We start from the raw sequence: 22,686 nt of genomic DNA, 5'->3' as shown, positions 1-22,686 counted from the left end.
GTCATCCGATAAGGATGACCTGCCTAACAAAAAGGTCAAGAAGGAAAAAGATGTGGATTTGCTGGGTCAGGTCACTGATCCCTTTGGCGAGCTCATGTTTGATCCTAGTATCATCCAGCACCCCCTCTCTCCACAGTGGGTGCCTGCTAAACATGTTGCTCAATACGTGGAGGTTTGACCTCTAACGTGTCCTTACCTCTTTGAGCATTTCTTTTCAAATCCAGAGTGTCCTAGACCCTCCCTAGCCAATAAGGTCGCCTTCACCCCAGAACTGGACGCAAAGATGCTCACCTTCCTTAATTAGATGGGTAGAGACCCAAGAAGGGGGCTTGATAAAGGGTTAAAGGGGTGCCAAGACCGACTCCTTGATGTGCTTGGTCCCTTGACCAAAATATTTGACATCTACGAGGAGGCACACACTCAAGAGGGCGTAGTAGACAGAGGACTTGCGTCAATGGGTCCAAAGGGCCATCTGTTTATTGGGTAATGCCAATGCTTCCCTCTGTACTGAGAGGAGAAAGGGAGGTGCCGATGATGGCTTCCTCGATTCAACCCTGCTCCGGAACATTGACGCCCTCTTGAAAGATGTCGTCGGGGATCGAAGATGACGAGCGCGCCATTGTTCTTCGAGCTAGTCGGTCCCGGATGGTCTTTTTGGAGCGGCAGGAGGCACAAGCTGGACAGTCCCTGGCCTCGTGCTCCGGTGAGAGGCAGAGGTTGCACACCTCATGTAGGTCGGTGTGGAGAAACTTCGACCCACATTGAGGACACTTTTTAAATGGCGTCCTTTCGATGAGCCGGAGTTGAGGCCCTGGTAGGCCCGAAGGCCTTCGTCGACAACCGGAATCGAAGACTTCGAGTTGAAGGGCGTGTGTGGTTGGAAACGCGATCGAAAACAATACCGTCAAGATGGGAAGGATTGCGTGTCGAAGAGAAACCGTTAATGGTTCCGAGCTGGAACGCGAGAACACATCCGAGACCGATGGCGGAAAAAAACAATCTGAGGATGGAGCCGATGCCCATGCGCACTATAATCCAAAGGAGGAGTCACATACCTCGTGACTTCCAAAGACTTTCCAAGACAAAAACAAGTGCAAACATCCAGGCCCAACACCAGATGGCGATGTATGCATAGAGTCTTCTAATGAAAATAGACCCGAAATTGGCAGAGCTTGCTGGAAAAGAGTCTGGACACTCAGCAAATGGCATACTCTTTGGGCAAGGGTTTGTCAAAGAAATGGCCAAGTACGCAGGGGCTTTTAATTCTATCCAAAAAGTTCAGAAGGACATTAGGCGAGTTTTTGGAACGGCTGGGAGGATGCGGGCCGATTTCCCGGCCGCGGAATTGGTATTTCAAGAGGCTCCTTCTCAAGAGGTGGCTTCCAGGGTGGAAGTTACCAATCAGGCTCCTATTTCCCTGGATTCTACCCTCAGAGGCAGAGAGGAGGAAGAGGTCGCTTTAGAGGCAAAAGGAGAACCAGATTCCAAGGTATGTTCTCAAAACGGCCATTTATCTACCCTAGTAAAGGTGGGTGGCAGGCTTGCACTGTTTTTAGACAGATGGAAGGAAATTACTTCGGACCCTTGGGTATTACAGACAGTTTCAGGTTACTAAATAGACTTTGTTGCAAAACCGATTCAGGTAAGGTTTCGGGAAGAGAGCAAGAAGAATTGGTAAGTCAGGAGGTCTTAGAATTGGAAAAGAAAGGTGCCATACAGAAGGCAGAGAATTATTCTGTTGGCTTTGTAAGCAATATCTTTTTGGTCGAGAAAAAAGACAAAAATATGAGGCCGGTCATAAATATGAAGGATGTGAACGAATGGGAAGAATACAACCATTTCAAGATGGAAGGTATTCACACGCTGAGAGATGTTTTGAGGATCTGAAAGATGCTTATTTGACTATTCCAATTTGTTTACAACAAAGGGACTTCTTGAATTTTTTTTGGAAGGGGACCATGTGGAGGTTCAAGAGCCTCCCAATTTGTTTGACTTCTGCCCCTTGGTGCTTCACGAAGGTGATGCGACCCATAGCAGCTTGGTTACGGTCAAGGGGAATAAGACTCAAATCATTTACCTGGACGACATTCTCATAATGTCAGAAACCCTCAAGAACACACGATCCTTGCAATCAGGGTTATAGAGGATCTGGGTTTCATAGTAAATTTGAAGGGATCTTGTCTGGTGCCCTGTCAGGAGACGGTGTTTCTTGGTTTTCAGATCTCAACCTTGGATTGTGTCTTGAAATTACCGATGGAGAAAGTCAGGAAGATTCGCAGAGAGGTGCGAAAGTTGTTAGCATGCATTTGGGTTCCCCCGAGGCAGGTGGCGAGAGTTATAGGGCTCCTTACGGCCTCTATTCAGGTGATCTTCCCAGCTCCCCTTCACTATCGTGCATTACAGAGAATGAGGACCATGTACCTGAATAAGGGGGTGAGCTATTCTCAAAGTCCAAATCGATTCAGAGGCAAAAGAGGAACTATCTTCGGAAGCTTCAAAGCTCATTAAAGAACCATAGGCTCCAGGGACCTCAAAGGCCTACAGGTTTGCTTGGGGGAGAAGGGTTCGTTGGTGTTCTTCAAGGAATTTGGATCCGGTATCAGCTCCTTTAGTTGAGTTTGTTAACTATTTATCTGAGGTCTTCCATAACGGAAAATCCTATAGTACTGTTAATATTGGAACGTCAGCTATTTCAGCTGGGCACGACTAAGTGGATAGCGTTCCTATCGGACAACATGATGTAGTTAGGAGACTTTTGAGAAGCGTGAGAATTTAAGCCCCTCCTGGAGCAAGATACTCATCTCTCTGGGATGTTGATATTGTCTTGAAGGAGTTGACTAGCTGCTACGAGAATGAATTTCTAAGTCTCAGAGATCTTTCTTTGAAATTAGTTATGTTGCTGTGTTTGGTTTCCTTCAGGAGAGTTTCAGACGTGAAAGCTTTGGAGATCACAGGACGTCGCTTTGTACCAGAAGGTGCTTGTTTCTCTATCTCCAAAAGAACCAAGACTATGGCTCGAACTATTTTCTAACCGAGTTTTGATGATTGTAGAAAGCTGTGTGTTGTGAGATGTATACGCAAGTATGAAAGGAGGACTGACTCTTAGGAACATTGCTGAAACACAGTAGATCATTTCTTTCAGGACTCCGCATAAGGCTGTATCCGCCCCATCTTGTCTCGTTGGGTCAAAGGGGTCATGAATAGAGCGGGGATCGATTTAAATAAGTTTGGTGCTCATTCTGCTAGAGGGGCTATGGCTTCTAAGGCCTTCATCCTGGGTGGTGGTTTATCAGCCATCTTAGCTGCGGCTGACTGGTCTTCTGACTCTGTGTTTAAGAAGTTTTATTTTAAGCCTGTGGATTGTCCCGTAGGAAATATTATGGCAAGGCTTTAAACATGCATAATATTGGTCTCTGTGCCTTGCCATAAAATTCAGATTTACCACAGCATGGGTGGGTAGAAAATCATATTACCCCTCCCTATGGTTCCTACCCATTAATTATTTGCTTCTGAATTTCAAGTGGAGACGTCAGGAGGAAGTAATCTGCAGAGGAGATGCCCCTTCACTCTATGGAATTTATACCTTATGTTACAGTTTTTTTTACATGGATCGAATTTTTAGACTTGTTCACAGCATTAAGAAGGAATATGGCTGCCTCTCACAGGATTATATGGACATTGGAATGTTAAACAAATGTTCTAAATTCTTTACATTGTTTGGTGTTGCTGCTGTGAGTTGGCAATTAAAGAAATAAGCATAATATCGGTCTCCGTGTCTTTAATAAAATCATGATTTTCTACCCATCTATGCTGTGGAAAATCTGAATTTTCCTCCATAGGATAACATTGCCTGGTTTTTGCCAGAAATTCTTCTAAGTGTCGATTTTTGAAACATACAAATATTCCTTAAAAATCGCCTGTGTAACAAAAGGATTTCTTTCAACTATTTACAGGAAATGCCCCAGGGTTGAATACAGGATCCAACCCTTGGTATGAAAATCACACACAAAGTAATTGAAATTAGATTTACTTAAAAATCCCCATTGAGCTCAATGTTATAATTGTCTTTAAATTGTGTTGCCTATTGCAATAACTGTAATCATTGCATCGAAAAGCATATTGCCTATTGAAAGTTTTTTGATACCTACTTGTGGTTCTAAAATAAAACAACTATATGTTTTTTTATACAAAACAGCTGGCCTGGAGTTCAGTTCTTGAGTGTGTGAGACTATTTGCTGACTGAGTGTGTACAACAAATGCTTTACACTGTCCTCTGATACTGCCTTACTGCTCGACCAAGCTACCACTTTAGAGAGTAAGGTTATATCCAACGTTAGCCTCTGCCAAACCTCTGGGGACTGTGGACTCTGTGCACACTGAACCTTACTTTGGTGCAGTATATACGGAGCCACTTTCTTAGTAGAAGTAGGATCTGCTTTCATTGCCACCCCCACTTTTTGCTGGTGTTGTCATGTTTTTCTGACTAGTCTGACTGGGATCCTGCTAATCAGGACCCCAGGCTCTGTGCTTCTTTCCTAAATTGGACATGGGGAGTACTCCAGTTTGGCTACTGGTGTACCCAATGAGTCCTTAGTATATGGTACTAAGGTGCCCAGGGCATGGGTACACCAGGGGCTGAAGCATGTATTATGCTACCCATGAGAGACCACTCAAATTGTAACTCCAGGCCTGCCATTGCCGACTGTGCAAGCTGGTGTTAACGCCACTTACGACAGATATAATTTTCCTTATAGCTGAGGTCACTGTACTTAAAACCTATAAGTCACACCTAAGGCAGGCCTTTCAATCCTGAAGGCAGGGTGCTTAGTTCTAAGTGTGAGGGTACCCCTGCATGAGCAGGGGACCTCTACAATCCTTCGGAGTCCATTCTCTCAGGTTGTAAGTGCATCAACCATTATGACATATAGAGTGGCCATGCGCCATTACGCGCTGACCATCTCTAACATGGCTGTAACGAACCCTGTCATGTTTGGTATCAAACATGTTGGAATCATACCCGCACACAGTAAACGGTGTGGGAGGTATGATTCCATGCACTGTAAAGCTCCTCCGGGGGCCTCTGTGCTCCTAGTTCCAGAACCGGACAGCAAGTTAGAGCTGCAGCCGGCCGGAAACACGATTCTGCCCTCCAGCTGCTGAGCCAAGCTCGAGCGGGGAAAAAGCAGAACAATGGGTATACTGTCACTGGGATGTGTGACCACCTCCTAGACAGGGTGTAGTGTATTGGGGCAGGGTGGGGGCGCTTGCCAGAGCCACTAAGACTGCTTGAAGGGCACATTTGGTGCCCTCCTTGCATACTCCAGTTCAAACCAGTTCCGGGAGCCTTCGGCTCCTGCTCTGGCGCGAAACTGGACAAAGGACATGAGAGTATCCTCCCCACTGTCCAGCCCCTCCTCTGGGAGGGACCCTTGAATCATCCCAACCCTTTCCTAAGAGTACTTAACGTCTTACCTGTGAGTGGGTCCCTAGACTCGTCGTGGGACAAGATTCAGATCATATACCACTTCAACTTCGACCATTTGGACACTCTGGACTTTGCTTAACTTTGCTTTGGGAACAGAGACTACTCCGGGGAAGACTCCTTTTGCTTCTGGTCTCGTCGTCCTGCTGGACTTCTGCAACATCTGTGTCCATGCTCTATACAGGTTCTTCCCCAGGACTGTAGCCATCCAAGACACCTGAAAGAATCTCCCTTGGAGTGAAGGAGTCAATCCCCTGCATCTGCAGGCACCGCAAAACAGCTGACCGGTCTGCACACCCTGGGCTCCCACAGACTCCAAAAGGTTCAGCAACACAGGTGGTGGTTCTGCAACTCCCCTGCGGCCTGCACTGTCTTTATACCGAGTTTGAGGCCAGTATCCCTCGGAACCGCTGGAACAGCACCCCTGTGCACCACGTCGACTCAACGTTGCCAAGGTTTGATGGCTCTGCCCTCCAGAGATCTTCAGGCTCTAAGAAGCTCCAACTTCAGGCAACTTCTGCAGCCAAGATCTTTGCCCTCACCGCTTCCTCTGCATCGTGGGCCTTCTTCATTCGTGAACTGCTCGAGGTCCTCTAGCGACTCCAGTGCCTTCGGCCCATGGGTCCTCTTGAGGGTCTTCTTTGGCTTCAGTGGGCTCCCCTGCTTGCTCGGGGCCTGCTCCGACGTACCTGCTCGTGGTGAGTCACTTGGACCTTGCTGGTCCCGACCCTGCCCCTTTTTCGTCCACATTGTTTGCTGCTGCCAAGGCTTGTTGGTGCTCCTGCCCAACACTGACCCCTTGGCTCTTGACAGCCGATGTGGGACAGCCTGTGAACGTCTCCTGGTCTTCTACAGCATCGCCTGGTCTGCACAGCTGCAACTTCAAGGGCATCGTCAACCTCACCTGCATCTCCGACAACAGTGGGCATTCATCTTCCGTGCCTCCTGGTCACTCCTGAGTGGCACAGACTCTGTCCCCCTCTGCTTGCAGTTACCTCTCATCTTGAATCCACCTTTGGGTTCCACTGGATTTCTTCGTCTTCTTCTCTAGAGGCATCTTTCCTGAAGTACTCCATTGAGGTCTACGGCGGCTTCAGAAGTCACTTGACACCTTAGCAACCGGCATGCCTGGTGGAGGTATCCTGGTTCCTGGAGTATCCACGGGTGGGGTGACTCTCCAACCTTCCGTCTTCCACTGGGTTTGTTATGGGACCACTGGGAAAGGTCTTTCTTTAAAACTGCAACCGTGACTTACCTATTGACTTAAATTGAGCACGCAGTTGTGTTTCCACTCTGCACACAGCCTCTGTGGGGTACCTGGATACTTACCTCAGGTGGTTCCTTGGGTTCTCAGTACTTCTACGTCTTCTGGGTCAAATCTTGGCTTGGGTCGTGATTCACATCCCTCTATTTTAGTATATGATTTGGTCTCCCCCTGGTGCCCACTGTGTAATTTTGCTACTTACCGGTTTCATTTGGTAAGTATTATGTGCATTGTGTTATATCTCCGGGTAAGAGATATTGTGATGTGTTAGTGAGGGTCTTATAATAAATGCATCTTTTTATAAATAGTGTGTGTTTTTTTTCACTTAACCTATACCAATAAAATTAAGTACTGGTAAAACAAGCTGCTTAACACTCTTTCTGGACGAAGCCTGAAACTGCTTTCCACAGCTACCACTTAGAGAGCTTTCTAAGGTTGTCTAAGACCACTAATACCACCCTAAGGATTGTTTGTATTAGTGCAGGGCGCTACACTTACATAAGTGAGCACCATATACTAAGCCAGTCTCGCACAGTCGTCCACACAAAACTCTTTTGTGCGGTCAAGGTAGAACGACAATGCTCTTTTTGGGTCCAGACGGTGGAGACGCTCCCCTTCCTTAGAGGGATGGGGGAGCAAAAAAGTTGGGCAGCGTGACAGATGGAACGGGCTCACCACTTTTAGTAAGAATGAAGCACCACCTTAACCACAAAAGTCATAATTTAGGGAGGCTTGCATGATAAAGCCTGCACCTCACTCACTCTCCGGGCAGATGTTCTCACCACCAGAAAAGGCTGTCTTGATGGTAAGCAGGAGGAGGTGACAATTACGTAACGGCTCGAAGGGAACACACATGAGAAATGTGAGGACCAAATTAAGATCCCACTGCGGCATGACAAAGGGTGTAGATGGAAAAATATGTACAAGCCCTTTAAGAACCTATTTACAATAGGGGACTTGAATAAAGAGGGTTGGTCCAGCAGCTGCAAGAAAGCGGACAAAGATAACCCTTAAGAGTACCCAAAGCAGAGCTCTGCTGGGCAAGGGTAAGAATAAGGAGAAAAATATTAGAAAAGCAGAAAGAGGGTCAATAGACCTTTCTGAACAATATTTCAGTCGTACTGGAGAGACCACCTGGCCGCCAAAATAACATTAAAGACTTTAGGAGAAAGGCCGAAAGCTATCAACTGTCACCGCTCAATCCCCACACAAGGAGGCGGAGAGTTGGCAGCTTCGGGAGAAGAATCCTTCCCTGCTGCTGCAACAGAAATCCTCCCACAGGGGAAGCCTGATCAGAGGATCAATGCTCATGCGAAGCAACTCTGGATACCAGACTCTCCGTGCCACAGTCATGAGCCACAAGTATGACTTGGGCACGGTTGTTTTTGATCTTCTTGGGAACTATGGGCAGAAGTGGTATGGGTAAAAGGCACTGAAGAGCAATAGCCACCTTGGAAACTCCAGCGTACAAAACTGCTGACATTGCGCGTTCTCTTCAGCGGCAAACCGATCTAACCAAGGCTCAACCCACTATTGAAAGAGACCTTGTGCTGCCTCGGATTGCGTATCGATGGCTGAGTTTGTCTGCCCTGGCGTTCACAGAACCTGCCAGGTGTTGTACCACCAGGGTTAGGCCCTGCAGTTCCAGCCATGTTCAGGGATGCAGGGCCTCTAGACAAAAAGCCCAAAACCTCACCCGCCCCGCTTGTTGCAGGACACACATTGGACCAGGTTTTTTCATCAAACCGGATCCAAATTGATCCGCCCCCTCGCTCTAACCTGGTCAGACCATTACCTGGTAGATTTTAAAATCTGTAGAGAGCCAGCAAGGTCTCAATTACTGGGCAACACCAGTGTCAGCTATAGTTTTAGGCCCTTTCATTTGATCTTACCAGAGGCAATACAGTGCGCCCTGAGTCGCCTCCTGATTCCATTGTGTGGCAACCTAGAACAGGACGTGCAGTCCCTAGAGGGTTGGCTACAAGTCCGGGCCCTGGAACTTGCCCCCCCCTCCACGAGGGCTGCTAAATCTACCAGAGTTTCTGGCCCTTGGTTTACGGAAGCCCTAAGGGAAAGTAAAAGGGCGTGTAAACGTCTTGAAAAAAGAGTGATGGAGGAATTATAGACCCACTGACAAATCCATCTATAAACTAGCGCTGAAAGAATATTATAGGAAAGTACACGAGGGAAAGAAACTTTTTCTCTCAACAAAAATTGATCCAGAGGGCAATAAAAGTAGAGTACTTTTCAATATTGTAAAACGTTTCTCCTCTCCTACGACAATTAGTCGACCATTTGCTCCCACAAGCGACTGGACCAGTCGCATGGCTTGTTTTTTTCATGAAAAAATAAAAAATATTCAGGACACCTACGTAGCTCAGTCGACAAATTAGAGGTTGCCATTGGACCTTCCCTTGACGTGTGTCCCCGCCCTGACCCTTCCCTTATGGAGTTCCCTGTGATCACCTTGGAGCAATCTCTAGCGCTTATGAAAGCTCTGAATTCTGGCTCACCATCAGACCCATGTCCAGCAAAAGTACTGTCCTCAATAGCAGAAGTGATTAATCCTGTAGTGAACCTGATTTTGAACACCGCCTTGCGGGAAGGGCTCATGCCGCAAACTCGGAAACATGCCAAAATTCTTCTGCTGCTAAAGAAACCTATGGCAGATCCCGAGGCCGGCAGTAACTACAGGCCCATATCTCTTCTGCCTTTTTTCTCTATGGTTTTGGAGAAATAGGTCAATGAAGTCACAATGAAATACGTGGAGGCCAATCATTTGCGGCACCCTAGTCAGTCGGGTTTCAGAACTAACTTCAGCACGGAAACAGCCTTGCTAGAAGTTGCGGAGACAATTAAAGCCACTCTGGATAGAGGAGGTAATGCGGTCTGGGTATTATTGGACTCCTCTCCGCAGCCTTCGATACCGTGCCCCACAACAGATTACTGCAAAGACTCATGGAGAGCAGTATTTGTGGCATGGTACTGAGATGGTTCACGTCTTTCCTTGTTAACCGCTCACAAATTATCTGGTCTCCACCTTTTGCCTCTGCGATTCCTCCCATGAATGTCGGGGTTCCACAGGGCTCAATATTGAGCCCAACTTTGTTTAATTTGTATATGGCCCCTCTCGCCCTTCCCGCCGAGAAATACGGGGCCAAAATAGTGTCATATGCTGATGAACCCCAGCTGCTGTTTACATGCGAGAAGGGTGTCTAATTCAACGGCAACTTAATTAACATCTGCCTATCTGAAGTCTTCTTCTGGTTCAGACACAATCAATTAAAGTGCAACTCTGATAAGTCAGAGATTATCTTCTTTGGTCCGCATCCGTATGGAGCTTGGCATACCTGGTGTCCCCCCCCCCCCCCCCCCCCCCCTCCACCCCCCTCCTCGTCTTCTGTCACAATTGTGAAAAATCTAAGGGACAAATTGGATGCTGCCCTTTCTATGAAGGCCCAAGTCCAAACAGCAGCTGGGGTCTGTTTCGGGGTGTTGAGAATGCTGGGGAACTTTCTCCCCCTGCTCTCAGTCCCCTACAGGAAAACAGTGGTCCAGGCCCTGGTGGGTGGTGTCCAGCTTGGACTATGTTAATTCCCTGTATCTCGGCCTCCCTGAGTACCTTCTGGGCCGATTACAGGTGATTCAGAATGTGGCGGCGAAGGCCATCTTTCTGACAAGTCCCAGGACTCACGCAACTCTGCTTCTGTCCTCTCTACACTAGCTTCCGGTGCAGAAAATAATCCATTTTAAAGCCTTGGTCTTGGTCTTTAAAGCATTCCATAAGATAGGAGCTCCCTACCTTAGGGAAAGATTTCAACCTTATTTACCACAGATTACCTTGAGATCTTCTCAGCTTTTGATCTCAACTCTGAAGGTCCTGCTCTCCTGGGTAGGGGGTAGATCTTTCCAAGCTGTGGCTTCTTTGCTGTGGAATAGCCTACCCATCTCTCATAGACAGATTTCGGACCTCCTCACTTTTAGGAGGAGTCTAAAAACATGGCTCTTTCAACTTTGAGCTCCGTTGTAGAGGAATGTTATGTATGATGTTATGTGGTCTTTGTTTCCTAGCGCCGGGACACTCCTGGGAGTAGCCGTACGCTTTATAGATATCAGATAACATTACATAACATGGCGATAGTGTTGTCTGTGAACACTTGCACTAACTTCTCCTAGACAGATGGAAGAAAAGCTTTCAGTGCCAAGTGAATTGTTCAAAGCTCCACCAAACTGATGTGGAGCCTCGACTGCTGGAGACCAGTGTCCCATGATCTCCACCTCTCCCAGATGGATGCCCCATTCAAGGAGTGATACATTTGTCACTACTGTGAGATCTGATTAAGGACGGGAGAGGGGTTTGCCACTGACTCAATCATGGTTTGTCACCCACCACATCAGGTCCTTTGCAGTTCCCTCCGAGATCTGGACTATGTTGGAGAGATTCCCCTGATGATGTCGCCACTAGAACTTCAGGTTCCATACGCCATCTGGCGTGATTTACCAATAGGATGCAGTAAGCCATGAGTCCCAGCAGCCTCAGAGTAATTTTCACAGAAATCCAAGATACACGCTGAAACACCTTTATCATAGCCTGAATATCCTGGACTCACTGCTCGGGAGGATAAGCATTAAACTGCACTCTATCCAGAACAGCTCAGATGAAAGGGAACATCTGAGATGGGGTCAGGTGTGACTTTGGCACGTTTATAGATCACCCCAGCGAATGCAGGAGGTTCGCCATAGTCTGGAGGTGGGAGACGTCAGCCTGGGGCAAAGGCGTTTTCATTAGCCAATCGTTGAGATAGGGGAAGACTGACACCTCTAACGTTCCCAGTTGAGCTGCGACCACTGCCATTACCTTGGTGAACACCCGCGGGGCCCTGATAAGACCAAATGGAAGCACAGTGAATTGAAAGTGCTCATGACCTACCTTGAACCACAGGTAACGCTGGTGGGCAGGCAAGATGGGGATGTCAAGATATGCATCCTGCAAGTCCAATGCTACCAGCTATTTGGTCTATGGCAGAAAAGACCTGAGCCAACATGAGCATCTTGAATTACTCCTTTTTGAGTAAGAGATTGATGGACTCAAGGTCCAAAATGGGTCGCAACCCTTTGTTCTTTTTCAGTATCAGAAAGTAGCTGGAGTAACAACCACTGCCTACTTCTGAAATCGAAACCCTTTCTATAGCTCACTTGGCCAGGACAGTTATAACTTCCTCTTGGGGTAATGCTAGATGATCCTCTGCCAGGCGTTCTTGAGTTGGCGGTAAAGGAGGAGGAAAATAAAAGCCTTCCTGAATGATCTGCAAGACCCATTTGTCCGATGTTATGGACCTCCAGGGGAGAAGATGGTGTTGAATTCTCCCTCTGACTGGAGTAACATGACCTTACAGAACCAAACTAGGAATGCTTGGAGGCTGCAGCTGCTGAGGACTGGGTAGCAGACCACTTCTGGGTACCATTCCAAGTTCGGAATGAACTGCATCCATTTCTTCGCACAACTTGGGGAGTCGGCGCAGGACGGTGGCTGGAATATGGTGGACGTGGTTGAAAACCCCTTCCATTGCCACGTAAGGGGAGAAAGCTAGACTGGCTACGAGGAGTGACTGAGAGGCCCAAGGATCTGGCCGTAGCATGAGATTCCTTTTAACGCTCCGAGGCAGAGTCCGCTTTCTCTCCAAAAAGGCAAGTCCAGTTAAAAGGCATGTCCATGAGATTAGTCTGGATATCACCGGAGAAGCCAGATGTTGTCAGCCAGGCGCAACACCGTAAGGCCATCGTCAAAAAAACCTTGTGTCTAAACCACACCTGATGGTGAATTTTGCTGCATCTCTCCCATCCTTCACTGCCTGGGAGAGTACAGCCTGGGCCTCCTCGGGGACCTGTGGCAGCACTTGCGCAACCGTTTTCCAAAGGGTGTGCGAGAAATGGCTCAATAAGCATATGGTATTCACCGACCGCAAAAACATCTTCTTCCCAAGTGCATCTAGCCTCTTGGATTCCCTATACAGAGGTGCGGAAGGGAATGTGCCATGGGACACTATGGGACGTTGAAGCCTGAACCGCCAAGCTCTCAGAAGCAGGGGGTTGGCTAAGGAACTTTGGATCGCCTTGTGCACGGGGATGGTGGAGTGTGATTGCCCTGTTCACAGGAGCCCATGTGCTAGGCATGGACCACATGTCGAGAAGGACATCTGTTAGTGATTCATTAAAGGGAAAAAGGGATCTGAATGTGGAAGCCCCAGGCTGAAGCACCTCGGTCAAGAGATTAGTTCTGACCTACACTAAGGACAGTTCCAGGCCAAGGACCTTTGCTGCCCTCCTCACCACCATGGCATAACATGCCCCCTCCTCCATAGCAACACTAGGAGGAGAGAGCATTGCAGTACCTGGAGATGTGCCCAAACCACTGGCGCCCCCAAGATCCTCATACCAGTCCAACTGTTCCAAAGGAACATCCAGTTGTTGTTCTAAAGGGTCCATAGATGTCCCCAATCCTCACCCATGCCTGAAAAGTCCTAAATAAGCACAAAGACATAGAACCTCTGGGCTCTGACAGCACCGTCGTCGAGCTACGTAGAACCGACTCATTGTCATCGGGTAATAGGATGGGGAATCTACTTTGGCCTGATGCTGGGGAAGATTGTGTTGGTACGACCGACGTTGACCCGGATCCAGAATCAGATTAATAAGACCCCACCAGCTCCGTGGCCAGTAAAGATGACATAGAACCCGGTGGGGCCTCCTCCGACCCAGGGGGCCCGAATGCGGAGGAGTCAGCCCAGTCAAATATGTGGTGCCCGGCCTCGTAAAATTCCTTCATTTGAGCAGGGGTCATTCTGGCTCCCAGAAATGGGGGGCGGTGCGGAATCGAACCTGGCTCTGGCTCCACAGAACCGTGCCTAGAATGTCAATGCGTCATGCCTGTCTCGTCGACGAACGACAGACGAGGTGAAGTAAAAGTCCGTTTGGACTTCTTTTTGTGCCTCTTCCTCGAGTGTCCTTAGGACCTTGAGTGATAAGAAGAGGACTTGGGACTCCTGGAGTTGTCCCGCGACCTACTCTTCCTGAAACAGGATCTCCAAAGAGTCTCACTCGACGGTGTCGACAGCCGGGCCACAAGGAGCATCAACCATCACTCCTGCAAGGCCATCCGAGCCATGACCTGGCAATCGAAGCACAACTTCGTTTCATGGTTGTGCTCAAGTCACCACAAGCAGACGAGGTTGGGGGTGGTTCCTGACATGGCGGGGTGACAGGCCCTACATGTTTAAACTCTGTACGTCTAGATGACATCCATGACACACAATAAAAAAATTCCTTAACAAAATGTTGAAAAAGGCCTGTCAAAAAAGAGACAGAGGGGTACACTTCTTCACCGGATCAGCATTTAACCGGCACGTAAAGAAAAGAACTGACGTCTGCGCATTGTCTATATAGGTGACCACGTCGTCATAACAGACACTAACGATGCCGACAATGTCACGTGGAGCAGAACAGAGCCAGCCGATGGTGCGCAAGGGTACTGCTCACACAAAAGTTTCCAGAGCCTGTTTGACACCTGGGGAATTCTAAAGGTAAGGAATCTGCAACTAGAAGTCTCTATCAGATGTGGAAGCGAGAGTTGGAGGGATTGAATGGATACAAGAGTGAGGGGGAAATGGGTGTGTACAAGAATATATGAGAGAGAGAGGGAGCTAGGGGTGGGTGGAAAATAAGTGGAGATGGGGGAGAGACAGACCGATTGAATGATGAGACGAGGCAAAAGAGAAGAAAGGATCAGGAGAGGAGAAAGGGTAGAGAGGAAAAAAGGTAGAGAGAGGAGAAAGCATAGGGGGAGGGGAATTGGGAGAAGTGAAAGGTAAGAGGGGAATTGGGAGCATGAAAACTTTGCAGGTGACAACCAGTAGGGAGACAGACTTTAGAAGGTATGTGTGAGGACAAACAGGGAAGGCCAGAAGCAGGGAGCAGAGGCTGTTAGGGGAGAGGAGGTGATCGAGGGAGAAATCCGATGAGAAGTAAAGGAGGTTAGTGAAAGGATAGATGGAGGAGGGCACGAAAGAAACATGAAACAAGAATTGAACTTAAAACTTCGCCTCTAGAAGGATATCAAAATATTTACCATGATTTAAGGGGCCTCAAGTTTCAGCTTCAGCACAGGCAATTTTATTCACACAAATTGGGTTTGCATAAAATTAGGACTAGTGCCAAGGGTGCTGCTTGTTACATAATTTTCAATTATCCAAAGTACCTTAACAATCTCAAAGTTTTAAAATACACTATTTCGAAAAGGGTTTCAGAAAATATGCTTTCCTGATAGCATGATTCGATAAACAGATCAAGTCACACATGGCATTGTATCGTATACAATATTTTTACTTCTTTAGTTTCAATTCCTGTTAAGACATCTCTAAATATAAATTGTAGAATCAGTTATGGAAGTGTTGTACCTCAGCATTTAATCAGCAGCAGCAAGGTTACAAAAGCTCACCTGTTCTAGCCTGTCCAAATCCTCATCATCATATAACCTCAAATCCATTCCAGGCTTATATCCTTTCCCAGAATTTATTCCGGATAAGTGCCCCAATTCCATCGGACATACATACTCTTCTCCATCTTCCTGCTTCTTCTTTCTCAAACTTCCAAAACTTCCAAATACCGGCTTCTTTGGCTAGTAGAAAGTGTTAAAAACATTACATTTGATATTGGTATTAGGGTGCAAACATGTTTAAAGCACTCCAACACAAACGGAATACTAGAGAAACGTCAGAATGCAGCCAACAGCAGCATTACATGCAACAACTGAAATAAACTCATAAGTTTACAAAATCCAAATGAATGTTGCGACCATTAGGTTCATATTATGACACATTAAACAAACAAGCTAATGCTAAAATACCACTTTAATAATGAAATTCTATTTTTAGGTCACGAGTTCTCTGGCCAACTTGATGGTGAATTCAAGCTAGATTTTTAGAATATTCACAACAAATATGCCTGAAAAAAACATTCAAGTAAAGAATTTCTGTGACAATTACTTCCATATTTACTACTTGACATGGAGATAAGCAAGCTACTTTTTTCATGTGTTATTTTCTCAAAATCAATCTGTTTTCTGGATGAATAACCAGCGTATTAATGCAGCCCTTAGCTACTGCCTCCCTACAAGAAATCTTCTTTTAGAGCAGCCATTGTTTAAATAACAAGAAAAAGCATCAAACTTAATTTTGATACCATGAGTTCAACAAGCTGAAGAAATAGTGTGCAACAAAATGGCCTGGCTATATAGTGTGTGAATTACAATTTGATGACTGACTTAATATTTGACATACGATGGGTCTTCTCTTACCTTCACTTTAGCTGTGGCCGTCAGTAGAACATAGTCAGGTGATTCTAAAGCTTCTTGCTTCTGTTGTTGCGCTTCATGACCAATCAATAGATTGAAATGCGTAGCCAAATGACGTCTAAGCAGGGTTTTGTTTGGTGGGATGTTGAGTAACTGAGCCAGTGTTTCAACATTAAAACGAGGCTCCAATACCTATGACAAAGGAACGTAAATAATGAAATTGTAGCCATGCGCTCAAAAAGATGCAATTTTAATAAAACGTATACCCACTCACTCAGTTCAATCAGAGGCACACAATTTCAGCATGGGGTCTGGCCAACAAGACTGACACAGAGTGTCTTAACATTAAAAAACAATGTTATACAGTGCTGAAAGATAAAAAGATCAAGCATGTCTGAGGGGGAAGGGGACAATAGTATGTACTGCACAGGAGAAAATAACTCTGCTCTGGAAATATATTTTGACTTTTTATAGGTGATGCCTTTGCACGCAATGATAGATAGGTATCTGTATAAACTTTTAAGATTTCAGAGGAGTTGATTTTTTGTTTAAAGTACTAACGTTGCATTCACTGAATTAAATTAACAAGCATTTACAATGCAACGGTCTCGGCATTGTTAAAGTTAGAGCTATTGGCATTGCTCATGACAATGCCGTTTCTTTAAATGGTTTAAAAACAAAAACATAAACAAAAATAATGTCATGAGCAATGCCAATAGCTCTAACTTTACCAATGCTGAGACCATTGCATTGTAAATGCTTGTTACAAAGTTTACTTGACGTGTTTTGCTGAACTCATACCTAAATATTAAGTTATTCGATCTATGTAAATTTAGGAGCTGAACCACTGTATGTTGATTGAGACTTCTCAGATTTCTAGGCCACCAAGGGAAACTTGCAGTATCACCTACTCAGGAGCCCCATGACCAACAGAATCTAGAGAGAAGGCCTGATTCCACCGGATCCGGAGACAGATACTAAGCACTGGTGGCTTAAGCTCAGTCCCTGTAATCATGTAGGAGGAGAAAACAGTAGCTTACTCCCATCAGCCCAGTAAGTGGAAAAGTTCCTACTACTCTTTGATGAGTTCCCGCCCCCTTTAATCTCAGAGAGTCTTAAAACCGCATGCAGAACACTCCGAGATTTGCATTTTACTTGAAAGCATTCTCTACAATCTCCGTTGGATCACTCAGAGGATTGTGTGCTTCGATCATTAGGGATGACGGGTGACTGGACCACCCCAACATAGACCTAGCTTCTGCCTAGGGAAGCTAAGCTAGGGCTTTATCCCACTACTCCTCGGTGGCCACACCTCCACGGAGGTCCACATCTCTAGCTCTGAACTACCAACTATTCGAACTCTTGGATAATCATTTCAAGCCGCCCTCACATCCAACTAACCAGGCAACACCCAGCCTGCGGACTGCCCTTCATACACCCCAAACTGACGCTCAACACATTTGTTTCTAGGGAGAGTAGCTTGTCTTCCCTACTCCTGGCAGATTGTTACTACCACTGGAGGGCCTAGAGGTGTCGCTGGAAGGGCCCAGTGAAGTATACACAATGCATGTGAACATCAGACATGCTTTCAATCCTGAAAGGAGAGGTCCTTACAGGCACCAGAGGAAACAGCAAACACAACAAAGAAAAAAATCGAGAGAGCAACAAAACAAAACAAGCAGGAGGGAAAGTAAAGAAAAAAGAAACCGCACGGAAGATGAAACTTATTTTAACAGATGGCCCGGTCACCATGGGTCCGATGCAAAAAACGCTTCTTGGTTGTAAACCTACTTTTATGAATAAAAATGGCTGGATTTATGACTCTTATATTATTCATGAAATGTTATGTGTATTTGTAAAGTGCACCATCACCTGCGAGGGTATCCGGACGCTGAGCAGGTGTGTGTGCCTAGCCCTGCCTATGATAAAGTGGTTAATTGAAAAGCCAGGTTCAGGGTCACCTAAAGAAAGGATACTTTCTCATAAATCTATTTGCTTCTACATATTTTGTATCCCATGACTGTGCCCAAACTTCGTGTGGGTGGAAGCAAAGAGGTCTATCCACAGGAAAAATTATTTTCCCTCCGGATGTGCAACTTCACATCAGTACTGCCTCTCTCCAAGGCAAAATCGTACTGTGTACAATTCTGTACCGGGAAAATGTCTACACACAAAAATCATAAGACCTTATTGGTACACCTATCTCCACTTTCGATGCATATTTTAATAAAAGATACAATCTGCAAGTACTTTAAGGTTTTGTGTGATTCAGACCCCTGCATCAATACCACTGTGCAGCATCTCTCAGCTTGGACTGCACTTAGCAAGCCAGGGGTACCACTCCCCAGCATCAATCATCTAAACTAATATTTTGTGGAAGGAAGAAGGTGTTGTGGTCTTTTTGATCTTTTTATTAGGCAGTTTCATATTTGTATACATGCAGGGTCGTGTCCAATCTGCTCACATAACTGACCGTCTACCATATCCTCATTGAGTGCATGGCAAGTGTCCACATATCAATGAGTACATAGGCATGCAGTACAGCGATTAAATAGTGAAACAGAAAAACAAGATTGCCTTTGGAGTAAAAAGATAGAACATGTCTCAATTACAAACAGTAGAACTAGCGCACACACACACTTAGTGCATTGGGAGATCCGACACTGTATTATGGCATGAAGATGTATGTTACCTAGCCTTGATAGGCGGCAGCCAGTTTCAGGGGTCAACGTGACCTTTGGAGATCCCTAGAATCGCATATGGATATAAGATGCCGCGGCTTTAGGGGGGGGGGGGGAGATGATCATCTTTCAAGGAAGATTGCAGCACATTGAGCAGAGTTTCTCCTCCCGGAGCAAGGCGGTGCTCTCAGCTTGAGCCCAGGCCTCCATGGAGTGCGCACGGAAGTAAGGTTGGGGGTGGGGCTGACTCATCTGCGGGTGATCAACCGTTTAGCTAGCAAAAGAGCCAGGTCTAGGAACCGCGCAGTCACTCTATTCCTTTTGGTATGGTGAAACCTACCGATTAGGCACACCTCCCATGTATGTAGCAACGGGTTCCCTGTACAGTAGGCCATGACATATGCATACCCAGCCACTACGAGGAGAGTGTGAGGTATGACCAGAACATGTGCCGGAAATCAGCTGGGGCAGACTGCATCTGTACGGTGAAAGTAGCAGTTGATTGTGTGGAGTGAGGGAGGCCCTGTGTATTATGTAGTATTGAAATAACTTGAAAAGTGCATTGCGAAACACCAAGAGTATGCCAGAATGGAAAGCCACTCCTTGTCCGAACAGGAGGGGCCCAGCTCACGGGTCCAATGGCGTCGCAACGGAGTGAGGGGTACACCGGTGTGTCTACACATGAACTAGGGGACCACTTTATTAAATGACATCCTGTCCCCATGACATGGAGATATTGAATCATTAGATGTATTGTGGGTCCCTACTGAATGGCGCCCCAGTGCTCCCCGATTATCCAGATAAAGGAGTTGTGAAGTAGAAATTGGACCGGGAGTTGTCCAGCATCAGTGACGAAGTCCTCCAATGGGAGGAGAACCCCTTCCCAATGAAGGTCCCCTGGACTACGGGTTTCTGCTGCGTGCTAAGGGGCTACCTCCGGTAGGGAAGTTATCAACCCTTCGCGGGATGTACCAAGTAATGGGAGCGGCAGGGCACCGAGCGGGAGATGTAATGGCTCCTCCGGTAACAACGATGTGCCACCTGTAAAAGACGGGAGCAGGGTGGTAATGTTTTAGTGAAGATGTGTGGAAGGCGGGTTATGTCCGGGGGGGGGTAAGGGGGGGGGGGGTAGGGGGAGCAGTTGCTATGTCGTGCAGCTAACAGCCTAATAACCATCTAGCCACCCACTGAACACTACTATCTGCCTTAGCATCTACAAAGTTTGGGATGCCAAAGCCACCCTGGTAGGACTGAAACACAAGCATCCAATGGAAGGACTTGTGCAGCAGGTCTTAGTTTAAGGAGGACCAATCTCTGTGCAAAGACAATCCAAACGTTTATGATTTAAAGGCATGAGGGAGATGGATGCATGCACACGGATATGCAGCAGTGGGACCCTCTCCTGCTCTGGGACGGATTCAAGATCAGGGAAGAGCTAGGCCATGCTGATCTCCGGTGACTGACGTGCACCCCCAGGCTGCGGGCAGCATGTGGAGGCACCAGACAGTAAAGCCTTCTGGAGCCCAGCTTCACTCCCCCCTCCTGGCACCCCGTCCGCCCACCCCCACCCGAGGCTAATTGCCTCAAATGGGGATCATGGTCAGATTAGCCTCACTTAAAGCACCAGAAGGGTTGAGATTTGCAATGCTCCTAATCCGCCATAAAGTTTGGGATGCCAAAGCCGCCCATGTCCTACAGGAGGTAGAGCTTGGTGAGCACAACGAGGGGGTCGCGGTCTTATTTGCTAAAGGGATGGTATTACTGCATAGATTCTGGACCTGGGTCGTTACTATGGAGGTGACCCCACATTGGTAAGGGGGAGTCTAGTGTCAGGCATTACTTACCTGCAGACTTGGTTGGCCAGTTTTTAGTCCAGGGCTGTCAAACGTAGGCCCTTGCCAGAATGACAGGTAAGTAGATAAAACAGGCCTACACACAATGAATCTAACTGGAGCCCCTTCTCATAGGCATGGAAGCCAGCTCCCCTGGACCTAGGGTGGGCACCACAGCTCTAGCACCCCCCTCACATTTGCAGGGCACCACCTAGAAGACGCAAACAGCCAGGAAATGCTGACTTGCATTTGGGAGCACTGGGGAGAGCTACAGCAAAGCCGGAGACCAAGTATGGTTTCATTTGGTACAAAAGCTAGGTACATTTGAAAAATCATAGCATGACGGGCCTTCGACGAGGTCAGTATCTGCGCGTCCGTGCCTCCAAGTTAATCTTCGGCATGGGTATCCGTTTCACCGAGGTCTGACGTAATGTGTTAATTTCAGGGAACACAGCAGATTTAATTGTTTACAGATACGAGGCTGCGAAACCCTGAGAGAGAATTAAAAGCGTACTGGAAGAGACAAAGGAAAAGGTGAGAAAAGTACAGAATGCAAAAAAAAAACCTGAAAATGAAAAGCAGAAATAAAGTTTAAGGGAGGAAAATAGTAAGAGAAACTGAATGGCAAGATTAAGTAATGACATTAAAAAACCAGGCTCGACGGAAGATGACTCAGTCGTGGAGCTTGCGGTGATATGAGGCAGAGATCGCGACCCCTGCGAGGAGGCAGAAACCCCCTGGACAGCCTCCCTCTGCGCCGCGGAGCCGGTGTGTTTCTGAGACCCAGCGAGGCCGCCTCTCCTCCCGCTTCCGCACGATGTTGTTTGTTTGTTGGGAATTACATCGAGCGCGAGCAAAAAGGAGACGGAGAGGACGTGTGTGCGATACAACCCTCCCCAAGAGTGCGGCCCCGCCCCATCCTTGCCAACGGATGAGCAGCAGAAATAAGCAGGAGAGATGGCGCGCCTGGTCGCAGTCTGCAGGGACAGCGAGGAGAAGTTCCCGCTGTTCATCGAGGACACCCTGACGGTGAGTGAGGGCAAGAGTGGGTGGTGCAAAGGTAGCTCGGAGAAACAGCGCGTCATTTTCGGATTGGGGGACGTGTTTTTCTTTTCTCTCCTCTTGCCATTGGCTGGAGGAGATAATTAGAAAAGTTGAAAAAAACGCGCCCCCGAATCCGAAAAGGACGGGGCCTGTTCGGAGTGACGGAGCTCTTCTTCAATGGCTGGCCAGCATTTAAGAGGCCAGCCAATGGAGAAGAGGGGCGGGTTCAAGCCCCTCTTCTCCAAAACATTAAATCTCCGACTTCCGGTTCTGCCTTCGGCAGACCAGACGGTCCTCGACCTAAAAAGTTGTTACAATACATATTACAATTCTTACAGAAAGTTGCCACTTTGACCTGTAACTTTCCACGTGACACACTAGCGCCTTCATTGTCACAGTCAGACACAGCTTAAGGTCATACATCATCATCATAGTGGTTTTACTGTAGTCATCATCAAGTTTTAGTCCGTACAGTGTTTAATTTGATCCAATGGTTGCAGGTAGGGCCCACTCGCACTCATTTTCGGGTACCAGCACTTATTTTTCACCACCATACATCGACCAAGAGTAAGAAAGAAAAAAAAAACACAAAAGGGGAAGATAGAGAAAGAAAGCAGGGTTGAAAAAGAACTTACAAGAATGTAATAAAGAGGCAGGGAAAACCTGGTGGTGCATTAAAGAGGCTTGAGGTAGAGTCAAGACTGCACAACCTTGGTATTCTGAACTGTGACCATTTGTAGCGCCGGCTGCGGGCTTCCTTTACGTTGGTGTATATTTGGCAGCTCAATCAGCAATTTTATCACGGACTGAATGTAGCACATCTACCCAAAAAGATTTTCGATTTCATGTGCAATTATTCCCTCCCTTTCCAAATCACCTAACAAAATGTAAACAAAAACATGCATTTTGCAGTTGCAATTAAGACAAGTAAAGATTGAATCCAGAATAAACAATTATATATGGAGTGATCCCATTTCGCAACAAGAATCTTTAATGGGTGAGTTGAAAGGGTGTAAGGAGTGATACTTTTTGGG

At 46.9% G+C, this 22,686-nt stretch overlaps 1 protein-coding gene across 37 annotated transcripts in view; it reads right to left on the bottom strand.

Moving 5' to 3' along the window:
- Positions 1–22,686, bottom strand: part of PPFIBP1 (PPFIB scaffold protein 1) — a 1,024,139-nt gene that overhangs the window by 69,760 nt on the left and 931,693 nt on the right. For all 37 annotated transcript variants that reach the window (XM_085652838.1, XM_085652839.1, XM_085652808.1 and 34 more), the window contains 2 exons: positions 16,099–16,287; positions 15,241–15,420 (listed from right to left, as the gene is read on the bottom strand). In XM_085652838.1, the coding sequence (XP_085508964.1) occupies positions 15,241–15,420; positions 16,099–16,287 (369 nt within the window). The remainder of the gene's footprint in view (positions 1–15,240; positions 15,421–16,098; positions 16,288–22,686) is intronic.

Source organism: Triturus cristatus, chromosome 4_1, assembly GCF_964204655.1.
Source record: "Triturus cristatus chromosome 4_1, aTriCri1.1, whole genome shotgun sequence".
Taxonomy (NCBI): Eukaryota; Metazoa; Chordata; class Amphibia; order Caudata; family Salamandridae; genus Triturus; species Triturus cristatus.
The sequence above is the reverse complement of the archived record's forward strand: the minus strand, read 5'-3'. Positions and strand labels throughout refer to the sequence as shown.